The sequence below is a fragment of the Haliotis cracherodii genome, unplaced genomic scaffold (assembly GCF_022045235.1).
Source record: "Haliotis cracherodii isolate W230 unplaced genomic scaffold, xgHalCrac1.p SCAF_10, whole genome shotgun sequence".
NCBI classification, from domain to species: Eukaryota; Metazoa; Mollusca; class Gastropoda; order Lepetellida; family Haliotidae; genus Haliotis; species Haliotis cracherodii.
The window spans coordinates 50,084,757-50,107,302 of record NW_027266265.1 but is presented as its reverse complement, the minus strand read 5'-3'; the positions used below and the strand labels follow the sequence as shown (position 1 = coordinate 50,107,302).

The 22,546-nt window shown below is 41.2% G+C and overlaps 1 protein-coding gene across 2 annotated transcripts; it reads left to right on the top strand.

Moving 5' to 3' along the window:
- The first annotated feature begins 11,295 nt into the window (after positions 1-11,295).
- On the top strand, positions 11,296-22,539 carry LOC139454492 (GLIPR1-like protein 1). 2 transcript variants are annotated; one of them, XM_071236238.1, is made up of 9 exons: positions 11,299-11,647; positions 12,714-12,938; positions 14,393-14,528; positions 15,304-15,407; positions 16,920-17,032; positions 17,300-17,394; positions 17,649-17,672; positions 19,788-19,850; positions 21,420-22,539. In XM_071236238.1, the coding sequence occupies exons 2-9, from the start codon at positions 12,729-12,731 to the stop codon at positions 21,527-21,529; spliced, it is 855 nt and encodes a 284-aa protein (XP_071092339.1). In that variant the 5' UTR covers positions 11,299-11,647; positions 12,714-12,728; the 3' UTR covers positions 21,530-22,539. The 2 variants fall into 2 exon arrangements, with proteins under 2 accessions (XP_071092340.1, XP_071092339.1); XM_071236239.1 differs by lacking the exon at positions 19,788-19,850 and having other exon boundaries at positions 11,296-11,647.
- Positions 22,540-22,546: the final 7 nt, after the last annotated feature.

Sequence of the window (22,546 nt, the reverse complement as noted above, 5' to 3'; positions counted from 1 at the left end):
CGATGATATATACTGATAAAAAAACGTTTTACCCATACAACAAGAGCTTTCTGCGTTGTAATATTAAAAAGCAGGTTTGGGCAGAGACAAATACCTCAATGTTTAAAAAAGACACACAATTTCTAATTGTTTGATAGGTTTTAAAAGTTGGACATTTTAGCCGTTATACCCGTCAATAATGAAGATCTTCGATCATCGGATTGTAGACATTCGAATAAAACAGGTTTTTCATCTTCAAGATGATCATTACAATTAAAGCATGGGGGAATACACGGGGGTTCGAGTTACACTGTGAATGCTAAAACAAACTCTGAAATCACTTTAACAATACAACCCTAAAATATTTACCACTGTGCGTTTGAACTGAATTTGAAAATATGTGACCAAACTGGAACTCTACGATAGTGTTCTTCCGAACGATATCCCGTCAGACAGTTTATAATGGGTCGTCTTCTCACACAGAAAATAATGTTGCTCCGCCTTTGGAATATAATGAATTAATGATGGAATCTAAATGTCTTACGTTTGCTGAAACAAATTGCTTGTAATGAAAAAATGACGAACAAAACCTTTTGTTTTTATGGCTATTCATTATTGTGGTGAGCCACTTCTTGACAAATGGACAAAAGGACGGGCCCTCACGATGGAAGTGTCTGTTTTAGCCGCCACGGCGTCGTCTCCTTGCCTGTCTACACTGTAACGACGTCGCAGCATAGTGTTTTTCGTATTCACTGCTCAATCTTAACCAGACATCAAATCGATACAAACAAATTTTCCCTTATCCATTATAAATTGATATTTGTCTTCAATCTTAATTCAACTTCGGAAGACATGATGAATTTTAATTATTTACAAATCATAATGACATCACTTGCGTTGTCCCTAGTTAGCAAATTATCAGCATGTTCAATTCTCGCGGCTCCAACGTGTAGTTGTAGCCACGCGAGATCGCACCTGTCACGCGATCTTGTGGTCTTGTGTGTGAGAACACGGCAGACCGCCGTAGCGTTGTTTAGCCAGGCGGGTCTCATAATTGGCACATATTGTTTTCTGGTTTTAGTGTTATTTAGAGCACGTCAAAATATGATTGTATTACAAATGTTCATTCATCTGTTAAATGATACATTTGAGCTGGTATTCAGTGCCGTATAATAAATAACGATGCGTGACTACAAAATAAGCAAATTTTCACTCATGGTATGTAGATCACGTTAATATATAACTCTACACGTAGTGAACAAATCAGCGATATTTTACATGTCGCATTTTTCTTAAATAGTAAACAAATCTGAAACGAAATTATTTTAATATTAATATTTGAATTAAAGAAAACGTTGGTCGACGCGATAAACGGCTCTTATAACGGCCGACGAAAAAACACCAGAAACTAAGACTGGAACTTTAACAAAGGATGTGTCTTTGTATTCAGCAATATATACTACTCAAAAGAAGTAAAAGAACATCCGATTATTTCATAATTTCCGTAGTTAATCTATCATGGCATGACAGATTAAATATAGTCATACAAAAAAAATTGGTTCCTCGTTAAATACGTTCGCGTATTGTATATCCTACATGTATAGGTATTGTTAGTTTATGTAGGCCTGACCTCGCATTGATATTGAAGGTACTTTTTCAGGCCTACTGTACTTTAATATTTTACTGTTTACAATGCATGGAAACATTTGTTTTCAACATATAAAATTTCATATATCGTGGCATACAGTCACCTACTCTATATGTTATTAGCTGAAGGTGATGGGTCCTGATTTATGGAGTAATATACGAAATTTCGCTTGCTGGCGTTACCTATTTTCAGATAGGACAAAGGCGACGATGTACAGTCTTTATAGGTATGGTTCGTGACTTAATGTACATAACCACCATATTAATCATCAAGTGTTTCAAATATGTATAAACATAACGCCTTCATGTAATAAGACATGCCGTCTCTAAAATTATCTGGGGTGATCCTGTGGTTATTTAAAGCGTTCGTTCTTCACGGGTTCGATTCCACAGACGGGTACAATGTGTGAAGCCTATTTCAGATGCGCATGCCCTCCGTCATATTTTTGAATATTGTTTAAGCGGACACAAATCATACCCACTCACTCACTCACTCACTAAGATTTCCGTCTTGGTAAGTTACACTAAACACACATTTAAATGCCATGTCTAAACTACAGCGTCAGGTGCCGATCTCGGTTTTGGCGCAGAAAGTCACGAAAATAAAAAAAGAATTGAGCGTTTTTTGCTGTTTGGCTGTTTGTTGGTCGCCAAGGCATTAACAAAGCTGACAGAGAATGAGAACCTTGCCGTATTGTACGGTAGGTGCTGGACCGGGCAACCACTTCGAGACAACCAAATAGAAGCGACAAATAAAGGTTTCAATATTCATGGGAATTCTCTGCCAAAAAGAGAGTCGACTGTACGAATGTTTGTCGAAGTATTGTGCTTGTGTCAGTAGTGACCAGATTTCAATAATTCAAAAGATTCTATTGTTTTCCATTTAAATATTTAATAAAAGGTGCAAAAACCCTTTAAGTTTCCATATTTATAAGAAACGTTTACCAAAATAGAGTCGATTTACGAATTTTTGTAGAAGAATTGTAATTTTGAAAGTGGTTACTAGATTTCAATAATTCAAAAGAATCCATTGTTTTCCATTTAAATGTTAAAAAGAAGGGGCGAAACCCTTTCCATATTCACAAAAAAATAACTGCGAATAGAAGAGTCGATTGTACGATTCCGATATGATGATGAACATGTCTTTATGAATCACTATTAAATGGCGATGATACCAGGTGTTCGCGAAAAAGTGCGTGTATCCTGTCCCACCGGTAGCACTCGAACAAACACATGAAAAGGCAAGTGCATTGTTCACCTGGGAAAACACGGGAACATATGGTGAAAGTCAAAATGAGGAATTGCTTCGGACATAATTTTTGTCACTGATGCCTCAAATTTGGATATGTGCTCCACATGTCTACCATGAAACTTCATGAAAGATTACTGAGGCCTCGAATGTTGTAACCTTGTTGAAACAACTTCTGAGCAAGAGTTGTGTGACGCTCTTTGAAATGTTGGTAGAAAGAGCATGTTCGATTGTATCGCAAAAGTTTTAAAATGTAGACACATAAGGCTGGAGCTGCTGGAATATTACTCGACATAAAGGGAAAGTTGACTATTGGAAAGTTGACGTCATCCCTCTTGTCTTGTAGAGAGTGTTTTGTCACTCTGAATCTTTTGCATCTAAATGTATATGAAATAGTTCGATACAACTAAAATCGACTATATAAATGATGAGCAGGTGTGTTCTTAAACGACAAAAATCAAAATGTTAAAATGATCTACTGCGGATCTTCAAAAAACATTTTGCAGCTTAATACTATATTTTATACGTACATGTAGTCACGTGACTGAAAAGTTGTTCTACTGTCTTGATGACCTATGCTTGCTATTGTTCTGTTGATCCTTGAGACTGATTTAACACATCCATGAGATAGAAGACAGGGTCACAAGCCTGTGAAACAGCTGGTCTCAAAGTCTCGCTTATTACCGCCATTGGCGAGAAGAGTAGACGACACCTTCCTGTTCAACTTCCGGTCGGACAGGTGCCGGCGGAAGGTCGAAATGAGGGGCATTTTTGTCACATTTGCTTCATTTAAAGTAATTATCTCGCCGAACGTGTGGTATTTGTCTTGTTTGATGTGAAGCCGAGAGCATGAGCTTAGACGCGTTTCTCTCGTATTTCTAAGTCAGGTTAAGTGTGCCCTTTCTGGTAATTCATGTCTTGCATTTTATCAAACGTCTGTACTTTAGTTACGATCCATCACAACAGAGACACTGTATGGAGTATTGTGTTAGGTGTGTGTAGGTTGTTAGGTTGTGAGTGTGTCTGCGCCCGTGTATATTTACATGAAATATATGCAAAATATGTACAATTCCACAATTTTACACTAAATAGAGAGAATAAGAGAGAGAGAGAGAGAGAGAGCGAGATAGAGAGAGAGAGAGAGATGCCTTTTTATTCCTGCTCTTAGAGAAAGAGAGAGAATGACAGAGAGATGCCTTTTTATTCCTGCTCTTAGAGACAGAGAGAGAATGACAGAGAGAGATGTGCCTTTTTATTCCTGCTCCTATAGAGAGAGAGAGAGAGAGAGAGAGAGAGAGAGAGAGAGAGAGAGAGAGAGAGAGAGAGAGAGAGAGAGAGAGAGAGATTGATTGATAACTACCCACAGATTATACACTAATTTTGTATATATGATAATTATAATGTTATATCCGCCTGCGTAAAACATCATGCATTGACTGTCACTGCATACCCTACCAAAAGAATCGTTTCTGTCACATATATTTTATAATACCTAAACGAAATAATCATAAAATGGTAAATGTTGGCTTTGAAACAAAATACAATGCACGGCCCCATGTGAAATCCAATTATTTTTACTGGAATCAATTTCAGTTGTACCGCCCTTGCGTTGATGAATCCTGGCGAACCCGATCGTCGTGACAACGCTGGGGAAATCACAACACATGCCTATCTACCTTTTCAAGGTTTGTTTTAACGGTTACACGGCATTGTTTTCTCAGCTAGATGTATGTTGTAGATAATATTGACTCTCCACACAAACAGCATCATCAGCTCCTGTGTCTTGCCACCGGCTTGTTCACCTCCCTCTCCAGCTCTGTCCCAGATGCATATAGGATGGATATTGTCGCATTCGTAAATAAACTGGTGTACGGCAAGGAAACATATTACCTCAGCGTTTATTATTTCTTGATGCAGGAAGAAGCATTTATGTATCAGTTTGCATTTTTCAAAGAAATATACAGACAAAAATGTTTTTCTGAAGAAATGAAATAAATATTTACAATACACGTTTTTGCTTTCTAATATTTTAGAAACGAGCAAGCGATACATATTGTTAATGTGCATGTGTTACAATGGAGCAATGTCCGATTCTATGCAGAATCTTAGTTTGTGAGATTGTTTATTTATCAAATCGCTTCAAGAGAACATTGACCGCCTCCGTGGTTTAGTGGTAGAGCGTCCGCCCGGAGAGCGGGTTTCGATCCCCGACCGCGTCATACCAAAAGACGTTAAAAGATGGTACTTGTTCTTACCCGACATTAAGGGGCTAAAACAAGGACTGGTCGGCTCGGAGTCAGTATACTGTTCCTGAGTGGGGTATTCATGTTAAACTGCGGCATGGTATCTCAGTGAGCTATAAATCGGCATTAGTCCGGACCAGTACAAGCAGCCACAGAAAACACACACACGTACATGCATGTCGCTATATAAGTGCAATAATCTTGGACACGACGTTAAATCCCATTTCATCTCACCTTAAGAGAACATTGATTGAATAACTGCTTTGTTTCTTTGTTCCACATTTATATAAGGATTTCTACAGGAGTATTATAGTTCTCTGATCATTTATGGTAGTGAATTCTGGTCTTTATCCACAGTTCAGGAACCACATAGTAGTAGTACCGTCTACCGCCCTGTGGGGATTCAGGGAAAGAGTAGACACCAAGCATTTAACCCATGCTTGTCATACTGAACTGACCAGATGGTCAGGCTCGATGATTGCCTGTAATCCACCCCGATAATATCAATCACCGGCTTGTCTGGTCCAGACTCGACTATTTACAGGCCGGCATCATTTAGCTGGAAAGTTGGTGGGTGCGGCGTTACATAATGAACAAACAAACAGTTAGCTTCGGTGTTGCTATTTTTTAATATACTTCTCAAGTAATCAGGGAGCGGTCGGGTAGCCTATTGATTAATGCGTTCGCTCGTCACGCCGAAGACCTGGGTTCCATTCCCGAAATGGGTACAATGTGTGAAACCTATTTCTGGTGTCCCCCGCCGTGATATTGCTGGAATATTGCTAAAAGCGGCGTAAAACCACACGCACGCACGCACGCACGCACGCACGCACGCACGCACGCACGCACACTCACTCACTCACTCACTCAAGTATTCAGCGAGACAAATTATTTGCTGTCACTTATTTATCAAAGCAAGTTGCAACTCTCTAATAATAACAGAAATGCATGTACCAAAAACGTCAAAGTGGCAATGAGTGTGCCACCTGTTACTACTAAATGTGGTCGATCATGTGTTTTTCAGTGTATACGGATGTTAACTACGCTAATTCACCTGACACTGACGGCATGCTCGCCCCTGCACACGTTGTAGAGGCTCGTGTGGCCTTGGAAAGATCCCCTAAGCACAACAGAGATTTTATGTCCCTTCATTCACTAATATTCACTGTACCCGAATACTGAGCAGTTGCATTTTGAGTGAGATAGATCACCCCTTTCTGTCTCTTGATGAAGAGTGAGTGAGTGAGTGAGTGAGTGAGTATGGTTTTACGCCGCTTTTAGCAATATTCCAGCAATATCACGGCGGGGGACACCAGAAATGGGTTTCACACATTGTACCCATGTCGGGAATCGAACCCAGGTCTTAGGCATGACGAGCGAACTCTTTAACTACTTGGCTACTTGACCGCCCCTCTTGATGAAGAATCGTGTCGAATCGGATCAAACATCTCACTTTACTCAGGTTGATTTTGGGTGGTTTTTATGCACTGTTGCCAAATGTTTACGTGAAATTAAACGCTGACGAGGATAGTTTTCATTGAAATGCTGGTCTATGTGGCATATTAACTGAACACCTTTTGACACTTTTTTTCAGCTTGGAATTCGAACTGTTACCCGAATGCCCTAACCACTGCAGTAAACTACGGTTATAACGAACTCAAGGGACAACTAATATTATCTCGTTATAACCGTAGTTCGTTTTAAGCACAAGTACAGCCTACATATAGCAAATGTCCGGGTCCAAAACAAGTTCGTAATATATCCGACGGTTTGGTATAAACGTAGTTTACTGTTTTTCCTTATGGATTTCACACGAAGTTCGACACGAAACATTTATAATAGATAAGTAAGGATAAGAATTTATGGATGAACAACTTCTTTATTACAATCCATAAATTCTTATCCTTAATTAGTACTCCAACTTCTAAATGCCTATCAAAGAAGTCATTTATAACAGAGTTTGTCCAAAGAGTTGAATATTGTAATAAGCAGGTTTGTAATCGTAAATCCAAATTAGTCACGGATAAAGAATATAAACCCTGTTAACCGTGGCATAATATTTATGTACACTAACATGAAGGGAATATAGACGTTTATTATGTTTGTATTGACAATAATTGAAAAATATAGGTAGGCGATATGGTAGAGAAAGATGTAATTTTTAAGACTGTTATGTAATAATGAAGGTAGTAGAAAAAGATGATTTTTATTTTGGGGTAATATGCCAGATTTAAACTGGTAAAATAGGCTTCTATTAAAGAGTTGGGTTTAACGCCGCTTTGAACCGTATTTCATTTATGTCTACTTAGAGGAAGCCATCAAGTCATGCTAAAAGATTGGAAGACAACGTGACCCCAATATGTCACATTGGAATTGCCTTTCTGGACAAATCATCGTTTCAACACGTTGATAGAATGTACCTTGAGGAACAAAATATATTCGATTAAACATTAGACCGCCTTGTGATTTAGTTATCCGAAGCCGACGCCAAAGCAATTCGTGAAATGAACGCTCGGCGATTACCTTTAATATGGGAAGAGCAACTACGTAGGTGATGGTACTTATTATTTTGGTGAAACCAACGAGCACAGGTATGATGCTGACATACCAGGGGTCATAATACCAGTAAATCTGGAATTTAAAACGAATAACAGTTGATCCTGATAAAGCTAAGGGGCGTAACTCTGCACAGCGAGTTGCAGCGCAGCGGGCCACCGGTACAATTATCTCCCCTTTTTGTTTCAGAGAAGATGGATTACTTTCGTTTCTATATGCGTACGCCTTTAATAGTGAGTGAGTGAGTGAGTTGGGTTTAACGCTGCTTTTAACAGTATTCCAGTTATATCACGGCGTGTCAGCTTAATGTGGGAGGAAAGCCCGAAGTGATGCAGGTCTCAGACGTTTACCACTTCGGTGAAACCCACGAGCACGGGTATGGTGCTGACAAACCTAGAAACATAATCGTGGCGAACCGGGATTCGAACCCACAATCATAGGTTTCTGGCGTGCCCAAGGGACGCAACTCTGCACAGCGAATCGCGGCGCCTTAGACGACTGGGCCACCCGTGCCCCCCCCCCCTCTAATAGGTTAACCCTTGGCACTCTATTTAAACCATAAATCAAATTCTATTCGTCAGAAGTTCTCGTCAAAGGGGGTAATTAGTGAACACGGAATTCTTCATTATCAAATTCTTAAAAGCACTTTCTCTTTGATGCGTATAAACGCTAAAGCTAATGTTATGTACTGCATTTAACGATGTATTTCCCATGAGTAGACATCACTGGTTCATGGAGGTTAGGTTTTTTGGAACTAGTGAGCATTTTGCAAAATCTGATGATCGCTTAAGAATCTAATGCGTCCCTGGTTTAGCGTCATTACGGGGCAGACTTGCATATTTCAAACATACCCCCCACGGAGTAATGTACAACAGAGTCGGGATGACTTCTTCAACATGTAAACATCACCCCGCAGTCATAAATAAGGTGACGCGATTTTTTATATTTTGATAACGACTAAACTACTCGATCTTGTTGCAGAAGGAGGTGGAGGAAATATTGTAAAAGAATATGATCATCTTTATTGATGATTTATATGATTCTGTTCACACAATGCGTGTATACTTGTATAGCGATGAGTTCAGGTAGATACAAATATACACGTGCTGTGTTCAGGTAGATGCAAATATACACGTGCTGTGTTCAGGTAGACACAAGTATACACGTGTTGTGTTCAGGTAGATGCAAATATACACGTGTTGTGTTCAGGTAGATGCAAGTGTACACGTGTTGTGTACAGGTAGATGCAAGTATACACGTGTTGTGTACAGGTAGACACAGGTATACACGTGTTGTGTTTAGGTAGATGCAAGTACACACGTGCTGTGTTCAGGTAGACACAGGTATACACGTGTTGTGTTCAGGTAGACACAGGTATACACATGTTGTGTTCAGGTAGATGCAAGTACACACGTGCTGTGTTCAGGTAGACACAGGTATACACGTGCTGTGTTCAGGTAGACACAGGTATACACGTGCTGTGTTCAGGTAGACACAGGTATACACATGTTGTGTTAAGGTAGATGCAAGTATACACATGTTGTGTACAGGTAGATGCAAATATACACGTGCTGTGTTCAGGTAGACACAAGTATACACGTGTTGTGTACAGGTACACACAAGTATACACGTGTTGTGTTCAGGTATATGCAAGTGTACACGTGTTGTGTACAGGTAGATGCAAGTATACACGTGTTGTGTTCACGTAGATGCAAGTATACATGTGCTGTGTTTAGGTAGATGCAAGTATACACATGTTGTGTCCAGGTAGAGACAAGTTTACACGTATTGTGTTCAGGTAGACTCAAGTATACACGTGTTGTGTTCAAGAAGATGCAAGTATACACGTGTTGTGTTCAGGTAGGCTCAAGTATACACGTGTTGTGTACATGTCTCTCTCTCGCTTACTCTCTCTCACACACACACACACTCACTGCACACACACACCACACAGACCCACAACACCACATCAGTGACGCACACATCACACAGACACAGCACGCCACACCACTCTCTCTCTCTCTCTCTCTCTCTCTCTCTCTCACACACACACACACACACACACGCACCACATAGACCCACAAGACCACACCACTAACACACACATCACACAGACACAACACGCCAAACCTCTCTCTCTCTCTCTCTCACACACACGCGTGCACACAACACACACAACACACAGCACCACACCTCTAACACACATCACACAAACACAACACACTCGACCACGCACACCACACAAACACATATCCATACCACACATACACACACAACACACGCTACACACAATGTTACACACGACATCCACCCCCCACCCCCACACACTACACCCCCCCCCCCCACACACACACAATACACACACGCACCACACTGACCCACAGCACAACACCACTAACACACACACCACACAGACACAACACCACACCAGTAACGCACACATTACACAGACACAACACAGACGCAAAACACTACACCACTTACACACACACACCCCACTACATACATACCACACTACATCCCAACCACACATACACATTACACACACACACAATACACACACGCACCACATAGACCCACAGCACAACACCACTAACACACGCACCACACAGACACAACACCACACCAGTAACGCACACATTACACAGACACAACACAGACGCAAAACACTACACCACTTACACACACACACACCCCACTACATACATACCACACTACATCCCAACCACACATACACATTACACACACACACAATACACACACGCACCACATAGACCCACAGCACAACACCACTAACACACACATCACACAGACACAACACACCACTCTCTCTCTCACTCACTCACTCACACACATGCACACAACACCACACATCTAACACACACATCACACTGACACAACACACTCGACCACACACACTTTACACACACAGACCCACAACATCTCACACACACACACACACACACACACACACACACACACACACACACACACACACACACACACACACACACACACACACACACACACACACACACACACACACACACACCACACCACACCACACCTCTAACACACACATCACATGTTGACACAAACACATGCACACACTTCTCACATCTATTTTAAGCGCCTGCATATACTGCACCAACCACACCTACCCCCGTGGCGACTCACCGTGTGTGACCCATGCGTTGTTGTCGACATGCACTCTATGACGTAGTCTAGGCCTAATTATACAGAGCCGTCATGGCCAGTGGCGACAAGGTATGATGAATGATTTACGTTTCATTGCGAAACATCTTCACGCAGCATGTTACGACTGTATTTAAACTTGTCAACACATTCAAGAGATTAGAGACTTAGGCGATAAGATATTTCTTATTTGACTCATTTAATCACAAAAATATATCAAACCGAAATTAATCGGTAAATAATATTCATTTCTGTCAATTCGAAATATTCCGGGTACTTATTTAAAACCCAATATACCGCAGGTAATCCTTTCCCACGCTATCGGCGTTCTAAAATATATATTAAAAAAGGCTTACACCCTGACACGACTGACCCATTTACAAATATTGTGAATACGGCGGTAATAACACCAGCCAGGGACAGACAAACTGGTTAGTCACCGACTCACACTCGGCCCGGCCCGCACAAACACTTCCTTTGTACGGGGACATTAGCTTTCACTGCGGTACTACTACAGTCACGGCCTATTCATCAGCACAAGTACATTTTGGTTTGGTCTGAGAGATCCTGTTGAATGATATATTTAAGTTTTTTGTCCCCGAACAGGTTTTGATTTCAATTTGAAGGATCTGTGAAAGACTGACACCCCGTTCGCGACTCGCATATTGTGGTTGAACTGTAAGGAGTTTACCTTTCGGTGATGTCAGGAGCTGGTTTCAGGGTGGGATGACATTTCCTTGAAGGGAGATTGTTTTGAGTGAACTCTGGATAGATCAAGGTATGTTGTTTTGAGTACAATGAATAGTTGATGATGTACATGGTGTTACTGTCTAGTTCAGAGCTGTATCGGAATTACATTATTCAAATCTCTAAGTGTTTGCATTGCAGTCATAGAGAGACGTCTGATTCATATAACGATGGTATCTGATGAGACCTACAACACTGTCATGTTGATCTAATACTTAAAGCCAGTGATGATGCCAAGCAAAGGTGTGTTTCTGCTGGGATAATTATTGTATCATCGTGTGATTAGGTTTGATTGTGATGTATGTGACATATTGAAGCTTGTCACAAACTAATTCCAGTCTAAACAAACTTAACAGAATTAGCGCTGTGATTTTACGTATGGTTTTATCAGTATCATAGCTAGAATTGTCTCCCCCTACCATCACGTGGACGCGGAATAAGCATTTGGTTGTATACTCCCCAGGGAGCTCAGAACGCAGTTGGAATGCGTACTGATCCAGAATAATCATGTATTATCCAGCGCTCTGAACATGCGAAATCATATATATCATATTATTCTCGCTTTTGATACTAATGTGATTGACAAGATTCGGGAAAAACATGGCAAATAAGCGGTGAGGTGAGGTGAAATGGGTTTTAACGAGGTTTAACGTCGCATCCAAGGTTATAGTATTTACATAACGACGTGCGTGTGTGCATGCTGGCTGCTTGTAATAGTCCGGTCTAATGTCGATTTTATAGTACTAGCACAGAGATACCAGGCCGCAGTTTAACTTGAAGACCCCCTTCAGACATAGATACTCCGAGCCGACCAATTCTTGTTTTTAGCCCCCTTATGCTGAGCGCCAGACAGGGTTAAAACAAGTACCACATTTTAACATATTTCGGTTTGACGTGGCCGGGCATCGAACCCCGGACCTTCCGCTCTCCGGGCGGACGTTCTACCAGTGGACCACTGAGGCGCATAATAATAATGATAATGATAATTATAATGATGATGATGATGATGATGAGGAGGAGGAGGAGGACGTTGATTATGATGATGATGACGTTATGCACATCAGTTGCATGCTTATTACTATTGTTATCACAATCAGGAACAGAGCAGGACCATGCGGACTGAGACAGCGTTGTGTTTTATGCTGGTTCTCCTGACCGTGGTTGACAGCGTCAGCTTCAGACGTCAGCAGCATGGCAGAGAGAAACGACAGCAGCAGCAGCAGCAGCAGGACCTTGAGGTTACAGCTATGCGGATACAGAACATCCTAGATGCTCACAACAAACTACGGAGGATGGAGATTTCCACAGACATGAACATGCTGGTGGGTGCTCAGACATGAACATGCTGGTGGGTGCTCAGACATGAACATGCCGGTGGGTGCTTAGACATAAACATGCTGGTGGGTGCTCAGACATAAACATGCTGGTGGGTGCTCAGACATGAACATGCTGGTGGGTGCTCAGACATGAACATGCTGGTGGGAGCTCAGACATGAACATGCTGGTGGGTGCTCAGACATAAACATGCTGGTGGGTGCTTAGACATGAACATGCTGGTGGGAGCTCAGACATGAACATGCTGGTGGGTGCTCAGACATAAACATGCTGGTGGGTGCTCAGACATAAACATGCTGGTGGGTGCTTAGACATAAACATGCTGGCGGGTGCTCAGACACGAACATGCTGGCGGGTGCTCAGACATGAACATGCTGGTGGGTGCTCAGACACAAACATGCTGGTGGGTGCTCAGACATGAACATGCTGGCGGGTGCTCAGACATGAACATGCTGGTGGGTGCTCAGACATGAACATGCTGGTGGGTGCTCAGACATGAACATGCTGGTGGGAGCTTAGACAGCCTGTAAGAACGTGGGGTTCTGGGGCGTGATAGATCGCGAGTAATGAATGTCTGGTGTAAGGGCATTCGTCACCGCTCTTCCCTTTCCGTAACCTGAAAAAGAAGAGTCCCCCTGCCAATGAATGGTATGTGCGAAAATACGACAAACCAATCAGAATGCGCGTATGACTTAAAGTACTTCGATCAAAGAATCCATCAGAAATAATTTTTTAATTTTGCATATGTGCTTGCATCTAAAAACATATCCAAGATATAGGTATATGTGTTCAATCATACTGTATAATGCCGTAAGTCCCCATATATTTTAATAGCATCTGGAATACTTATGACATATGGGGAAATATACGTGAATCATTGTGCAACGGGTTGACAATCCATTTAGCTATGCCCGTTTGCGCTTAGACGGAACCCAGTCGCAACAATGGCTACGAGTAGGGCACGAGTCACTATTCGGCTTGTCCCGGAATGACATGAGTTGGTCACGAATGGGGGTAGGGGAATGGGATCGGGTGGTGGGGCTCGGTGATCATGACTGTTACTCATGCTTTCAGTCACTGGTTTGTGCAACCGAGACACAATTATTGGCTGTATAAGCTGTATTACTGACTGTGGCGTTTAACACTCACTCACTCTGATAGCTTTTGATAGTGAGATTGGTTTGATGCCGAATTATACATTATTCGTTGTCAATGCTGTTGAATCCGAGGCAAGAACTCACAGGCCATTGTGTAGATTTATTAAGTACTTTAGGATTAGACAATACGTGACATTCCTGAGCAACTCGTGCTTTTGGGGGACAAGCCTAATTCTTTTTAGGCAACGGAAAGATGCGAATGGGTACGAATGAATACGTGGGTGTATTCGGGGGCAGTATATAGAGCACGGAAAGTGACGAAGGTTCCCGAATGATTATTTCAGACATGGCACACTGGGATGGCAGCGGAGGCACAGGAGATGGTGAAGGAATGTGTTTGGGCGCAGAGGACCCGGTCAGAGCTGAAGAACTCGGTGGAAGGGTTTACTCGGGTTGCCCAGAATATCTACATGTCTCCAAGTATAATTACATTCCCAGTCGAATGAGTGTGTGCGTTAGTTTACTGAACTCCACTTTGAGCAGCTCCACTTTGAGCAGTGTTTCAGCTATATCACGGCGTGTAGGCTTGGGGTGAAAGGAGGTGATGTGAAATTGGGTTGAGCGTCGCATCCAGGATTATTGCACTTATATAGCGACGTGCATGTACGTGTGTGTGTGTCTGCTTGTTCTAGTCTGGACTGATGCCGATTTATAGTGCTAGCTCACTGAGATACCATGCCGCAGTTTAACATGAATACCCCATTCAGACACAGTATACTGACTCCGAGCCGACCAGTCCTTGTTTTAGCCCCTTGATAAAGGGCGCCAGTCAGGGTAACAACAAGTACCATCTTTTAACGTCTTTTGGTATGACGCGGCCGGGTATTGAACCCCGGACCTTCCGCTCTCCGGGTGGACGCTCTACCACTAGACCACTGAGGCGGTCTGAGGTGGAAGGAAAGCTTAAACTGACCCAGCTCTCAGACGTTTACAATTTCAGTGAAACCCACAAGCACCAGAATGGTGCTGACAAACCAGGCATCGTTATCTGGGATTCGAACTCAAGAATTCCCAGTGGTCATACATGACCTCGATTGTACCTCAACCTTCCTATTGCCTATTCCTCATTCTGAATGAGTTTCTAAATTGAGATCCCTATAGCTTATTTATACAATTAACTATAACAGCGTAATTAAAAATTCTGGATCCGCCCTTGGTTTCTATAGCTCCCCCTATTCTACCATCTTTACTTCAGACCTGACCAGCATGGAGGCTGTAGCAGCCACGTGGGCCGGGGAGAAACACCATTACCAGTACCAGACGGGGCTATGCAACAAGATGTGCTGGAACTACAAACAGGTACGTCTTCCCCTGTAGAGTGAGTGAGTGAGTGAGTGGTTGGGTGAGTGAGTGGCTGAGTGGGTGGTTGAGTGAGTGGTTGAGTGAGTGGTTGAGTGGTTGAGTGAGTGGTTGAATGGTTGAGTGAGTGGTTGAGTGAGTGAGTGGTTGAGTGGGTGGTTGAGTGAGTGGTTGAGTGAGTGAGTGGTTGAGTGAGTGAGTGGTTGAGTGAGTGGTTGAGTGGGTGGTTGAGTGAGTGAGTGGTTGAGTGAGTAGTTGAGTGAGTGGTTGAGTGAGTGAGTGGTTGAGTGAGTGGTTGAGTGAGTAGTTGAGTGAGTGGTTGAGTGAGTGAGTGGTTGAGTGAGTGGTTGAGTGAGTGGTTGGGTGAGTGAGTGAGTGAGTGAGTGAGTGAGTGAGTGAGATGAGTTTAACGTCGCTTTGACGTATTCCAGTGTCAGCTTAAGGTTAGGGGAAAGCCCGAATTGATACAGGTCTCAGACGTTGACCATTTTGGTGAAACCCACAAGCATGGGTATGGCGCTGACAGTTTCTTTTGTACAGAGTTCTCGAGTCCACTGTGAACGGCTGGCTAGGAGAGTGCACGTGGTTAAAACGTTCTCTCGTCTAATGTGAGAAGTCTACAGATGGCGTGTGCAGCTGTAATATAGCTGGAATCCTGCTTCAATCTGCGAAAACCCATACTCACTGTTTTATTAAAGTCGGACAACAGATAAAACGAACCAAAATTTTATGCATTTATATACGAATTCGAAGATAGTGAATTCGAACTATAGGCATCCGGTGCTCTAGTTAGATTTCATGGGACGATGCATGAATTTTAACCTCACTATCCCGAGTTCCATACACCTTGACACAGACGCATGGTCAGGTTTATACCTCATCCGCTGGTTGAAGTCCAGTTGTATTTCCGGGTTTGAGTATTATTGTTCCCTAGCAACCAATGATTGCCCGAAAAGGCGACCGAATGGTAATAGATCGGGTAGTCGGGCTCGGTGACCAAGTTGACTCAGCACGTGTCATCGTACCCCGACGGCGTGTGTTGTTGTTCATGATATCAATCACTGGATTGCCTGGCAGAGGGTTAGCCTAATGGTTAAGGTGTTCGCTCGTAATGTGTACAGTGTGTTAAGCCCATTTCTGGTGTCCCCCGTTGTGATATTGCTGGAATATTGCTAAAAGTGGCGTAAAACCATATCCACTCACTAAGGTAATAGGTTCAGTGTGTTAAGCCTATTTCTGGTGTCCCCCGTTGTGAAATTGCTGGAATATTGCTGAAAGCGGCGTAAAAACATACTCACCCACTCGCATAATGGGTACAATGTGTGAAGGCAATTTCCGGTGTCCCCCGTTGTGAAATTGCTGGAATATTGCTAAAAGTGGCGTAAAACCATACCCACTCACTAAGGTAATGGGTTCAGTGTGTTAAGCCCATTTCTGGTGTCCCCCGTTGTGATATTCCTGGAACACTGCTAAAAGCGGCGTAAAAAATAATCACTCCACTTTCTGTTGTAGGTAGTCTGGGCAAAGACACATTCCCTGGGGTGCGGCATCCGGTACTGCTCCGACCTCCAGAACGTACAACCTAAACAGGGGGGTTACCTCATTGCCTGTCTGTACGGCCCAGCGTAAGTACCCGACCTTGAACTTTGACAGACGCTGACTGTCCATCATCAATGTTATTTTTGGTATATGTTTATATATTAAATAATGTGTTACGGCGACCGGGTTCTGAAAATCTTTCCTGTGAACCTTGATAAATTGTAATTATTTCGAATAAAGTCCATATGACACAGTTCAGTGTATGTTTCACTGTTACAAATATACAAATGCATATCCCGTTCCTTTACACATAATCACCTGGTTGTTGTTCTACCCATTCTGTTCCATAACAGTGGCAACATAGGAAACAGAAGGCCTTACACTCACGGGGACGTCCCCTGCAACAACTGCACCAGCGACTTCCCGTACTGCTACGACGGCCTCTGCAGTGAGTATGCACACCCTATTCCGTGTAGTATTTCCGCTATTATCCCGTGAAGTATTTCCATATAGCGGGGATAGGGAGAAAGGGTGTGTGATATAAAGCATATAGTGTTATGTACAAGTTCTATATCACCCTCTTGATGTATACCATTTAATTACTATTTCAAAGTCATAGTTTTATATTTATGTACTGTTTAAATGTTTTCACCATGTTGAATTTCATTGAATGGTTAACTGAAAGAATGTTGTTGTTTACAGGTAAGGTTGAGCCACCCCCCGAAAGTAAGTAAACACAGTCAATAACGTTAGGCAGCAACAACTTCATTATTGGTTCTCCGGATGTCATTTGTCCACAGTGTTGAGTTGATGCAGTAACTGTTATTTTTTTCAAGAAAAAAAGAAATGTTCATGAAAACGAAATTTTATAGTCGGTATTTAAGCCAGTTGACGTGTGCATCTTATGTGTACGGTTCATAATAAAAACAGATTTCTATAATCGGTATTTAAGCCAGTTGACGTGTACATCTTTTATGTGTATGGATCATGATTTTAACAGAATTCTATAATCGGTATTTAAGCCAGTTGACGTGTGCATCTTATGTGTACGGTTCATAATAAAAACAGAATTCTATAATCGGTATTTAAGCCAGTTGACGTGTGCATCTTATGTGTAGGGTTCATAATAAAAACAGAATTCTATAATCGGTATTTAAGCCAGTTGACGTGTACATCTTATGTGTACGGTTCATAATAAAAACAGAATTCTATAATCGGTATTTAAGCCAGTTGACGTGTGCATCTTATGTGTACGGTTCATAATAAAAACAGAATTCTATAATCGGTATTTAAGCCAGTTGACGTGTGCATCTTATGTGTACGGTTCATAATAAAAACCGAATTCTATAATCGGTATTTAAGCCAGTTGACGTGTGCATCTTATGTGTACGGTTCATAATTAAAACAGAATTCTCTAATCGGTATTTAAGCCAGTTGACGTGTACATCTTATGTGTACGGTTCATAATAAAAACAGAATTCTATAATCGATATTTAAGCCAGTTGACGTGTACATCTTATGTGTACGGTTCATAATAAAAACAGAATTCTCTAATCGGTATTTAAGCCAGTTGACGTGTACATCTTATGTGTACGGTTCATAATAAAAACAGAATTCTATAATCGGTATTTAAGCCAGTTGACGTGTACATCTTATGTGTACGGTTCATAATAAAAACAGAATTCTCTAATCGGTATTTAAGCCAGTTGACGTGTACATCATATGTGTACGGTTCATAATAAAAACAGAATTCTATAATCGATATTTAAGCCAGTTGGCGTGTACATCTTATGTGTACGGTTCATAATAAAAACAGAATTCTCTAATCGGTATTTAAGCCAGTTGACGTGTGCATCTTATGTGTACGGTTCATAATAAAAACAGAATTCTATAATCGGTATTTAAGCCAGTTGACGTGTACATCTTATGTGTACGGTTCATAATAAAAACAGAATTCTATAATCGGTATTTAAGCCAGTTGACGTGTACATCTTATGTGTACGGTTCATAATAAAAACAGAATTCTCTAATCGGTATTTAAGCCAGTTGACGTGTACATCTTATGTGTACGGTTCATAATAAAAACAGAATTCTATAATAGATATTTAAGCCAGTTGACCTGTACATCTTATGTGTACGGTTCATAATAAAAACAGAATTCTATAATCGGTATTTAAGCCAGTTGACGTGTGCATCTTATGTGTACGGTTCATAATAAAAACAGAATTCTATAATCGGTATTTAAGCCAGTTGACGCGTGCATCTTATGTGTACGGTTCATAATAAAAACAGATTTCTCTAATCGGTATTTAAGCCAGTTGACGTGTACATCATATGTGTACGGTTCATAATAAAAACAGAATTCTCTAATCGGTATTTAAGCCAGTTGACGTGTGCATCTTATGTGTACGGTTCATAATAAAAACAGAATTCTATAATCGGTATTTAAGCCAGTTGACGTGTGCATCTTATGTGCATGGTTCAAAAACACAGAATTTAAGTCAGTATTTAAGCCAGTTGACGATGCGTATGGTATCGATGAGGAATTTAACAATGGGTTACCATTGAATGAAACTACAGGGTTGAAAGATGCTTCGCGGATCCTTGGTCTTGAGGTCTAGATTTACGCTTGTGATACACTGCGATCATTGGAATTTCATTATAAAAGCACCATAAAATCATTGATGATTCAGAGACACGAATAATCAAATTGTTTTGTCGTTGTTACTATGTCAGTATTAGTCGAAACACAGGTGTGAGATATTTCTTCAAATGCGTGTCTTCAAACACGTTTTGTTGTGATTTCATATGTCCGATTTTATATGTCGCTGTTCTATCCAGCTAATACTTCGACAACGACAACGACGCCGACAACTACAACGAAAACATCAACGACACAAGGGAGTGAGTGTGAAAGAAAACGCTTGAAAGTAGTTTGATAGAAAATCTTTTTTTTTTGCTGACCAGGACTAGATGATAGAATGTTTGAATTTCAGTATTACTGCTGCTAATACTACAACTGCGGTTGTTATTGTTATTACTTATACTGACACTAACACTGCTATTACCACCTTCATTAATATTTATAGACCTTTTTTCTACTACCCATTGTTATTATTAGTATTTACAGATAAAAATAAATAAAGCAGCAAAGAGGGTTTGGGTGATCCTGGCACAGTCAGGCTGGTTAGGCTCATCATCAGATCAGAGCCCTTGCCCCCTCTACACGCAGCCCAGACAGGGAATGGGACTTCTCCCAGGAAGCGCTGTCTTGTCAAACCCACCCAGAACATTTCGGAGAATGTGAAGACTCCCCAACACTGCAGCCTTCTGCATTACCCAGATTGTCAGAAAGGCTGTATTCCTGATAGCAAGCCCGGGTACTCTCCCGATGTCAGTCAACAGATTGGGAGGTACCAAACCTAAGACACCGAGACCAATGGGGAGTTGGACAACTTGGTACTTGGGATGCAAGCGTGACATTTCGAAAGCGAGGTCCGCATATTTGCCATATTTTTCCTCAGTCTTGTCAATCACATTAGTGTCAAAAGGAACAGAAAATTCAATGATATTAATGATTTCATTGGATTTATAAAAAAAGGACAAGGTCAGGTTTGTTGGACTGGATACGTCTGAAGCTGTATACGGGCCTATTCCAAAGAATTTTGTATTTATCATTTTCCACGACGACCTCTACATATTCCGGGTCGTACCATGGATGGACCTCTGTGTCATAACCACAAACATGGCGAAGACAGTAATAAAAGGATCGAGCCATTCCATCATGTCGCTTGAGATACTGTGTTTGTGCCGCCGGGGCATCCGCTGACAATGTGTTGGACAGTGTCAATAAATCATAATCTACTTTTCATATTTACATTTTAATGCAAAATCACACAATGACGGTTTCGAGTTGGAAGTGACTGGCCCTGAGCAGCAAACAGAAAGCCTTCTGTTTCATTTTTCAGGCCAGACGACTTCATCCAAGCGAAGGACTCTGCAGGGTTGCTGTTCTTTAGTTAATCCATATTACTTCTGTTGTTACCTTGGTTACTACTACTACTACTACTACTACTACTACTACTACTACTACTACTACTACAAATTTACTACTACTAACTATTCTTACTTTTGCTCCTGATGCTACTGCTACTGTTATTGCTACTACTACTACTACTACTACTACTACTACTACTACTACTACTACTACTACTACTACTACTTCTACTACTACTACTACTAATGATATTGCTACTACTACTACAACCACCACTATCATTTTCAATTTTACTTCTGTTATTGATACCCCTTCCACCAGTACTACTGCTAAAACGTATTATCGAAATCCGTTCTTTCAAGATTGCATTTCTAACAAAGCTCATCCTTCTCACTTTCCGTGAGAAATCCGTTCTTTCAAGATTACACTTGTGACAAAACTCACCCGTCTCACTTTTACTGTTTCTGTTACTATAGCAACTACAAGAAAGGTCACAGTGGGATCTTCCAGTCGGACCCGCCCATTCATTGTCGGCTACGTCTTCATGTTCCTCCTCGCCCGGCTTCTGTCCCGGGTTCTTGGGTGACCGCAGCCAAAGGACAAAGTCACTATGGAACAAATGAACGTTGGTTTTATGTTACCATGGAATGAAAAGTTTTAGATATTTTCTTCTAGGACGCCGTCAACCCCCTAATAAATGTCAACAGTGCAATGAATATGCCTCTTTAGTAAGTCAAGGTACATAGTTATTTTGTGTCCATTCGAGAGTAAGATTTCTTTTCCGGATTTTAATACACAACAAGGGCAGGTAACTCTATTCATACGTCATGACTAAGCAATCCTATCGGTGACACCCTCGTTATCCTTAAAGGTATTCACGGCTCCGGGACAGGGTGTCGCTGTCAGTGTGGAGCTTGATCAATGACTTGACAACATTTGTTGTCGTTATGAAAAATACGTTATCGCCCAATTTGTTTCTTGTATGCAAAGATACAATGCAACTCGTCAGGTTTCACTCGAAGAGTTGTGTTCTCTGATTCCAAGTATCGCTATAGAAGACAGAATAAGTAAGGTTACAAAATCTTTGTTTGCATACGTTTGAGCATACACAAGTATATTAATCTTAACTACGACATTTTAACTGTTATATAAACTGCTGGGTAAATATTCACTTGAAAGTTGGCCCAAATATTACAAACGTTATCAAAACGTTACTTGGCTAAATGTAAGGTATCTGTGAACCTCCGTAAACTGATCATGACAATACTATTACATCAGCATCGATTATTATTTCTTGTTTGTTTCATTTTTTAACCACAATCAAACATAGATGTCTACTTTCTTTTGCCCGGCAGGTTATATTCTTTTTGCGCAGCATTTACTTTTTGAGAATATTTGTAGTTTTTTATAGAACTTTTGTCTACGTGGAGGACTGCCTTAAAAGATGCAGTAGTTTACATCCTCTAGTTTAAAACGAATTATATCGATTTATTATACCTATATAATTAACTAGACGAGAAATATGGATGTAGGAGAACATTCGTTTCTGTAAATATGTGCCGAAAGATGTGATTTGAATAAATTATTTTTGTTATATTTCATC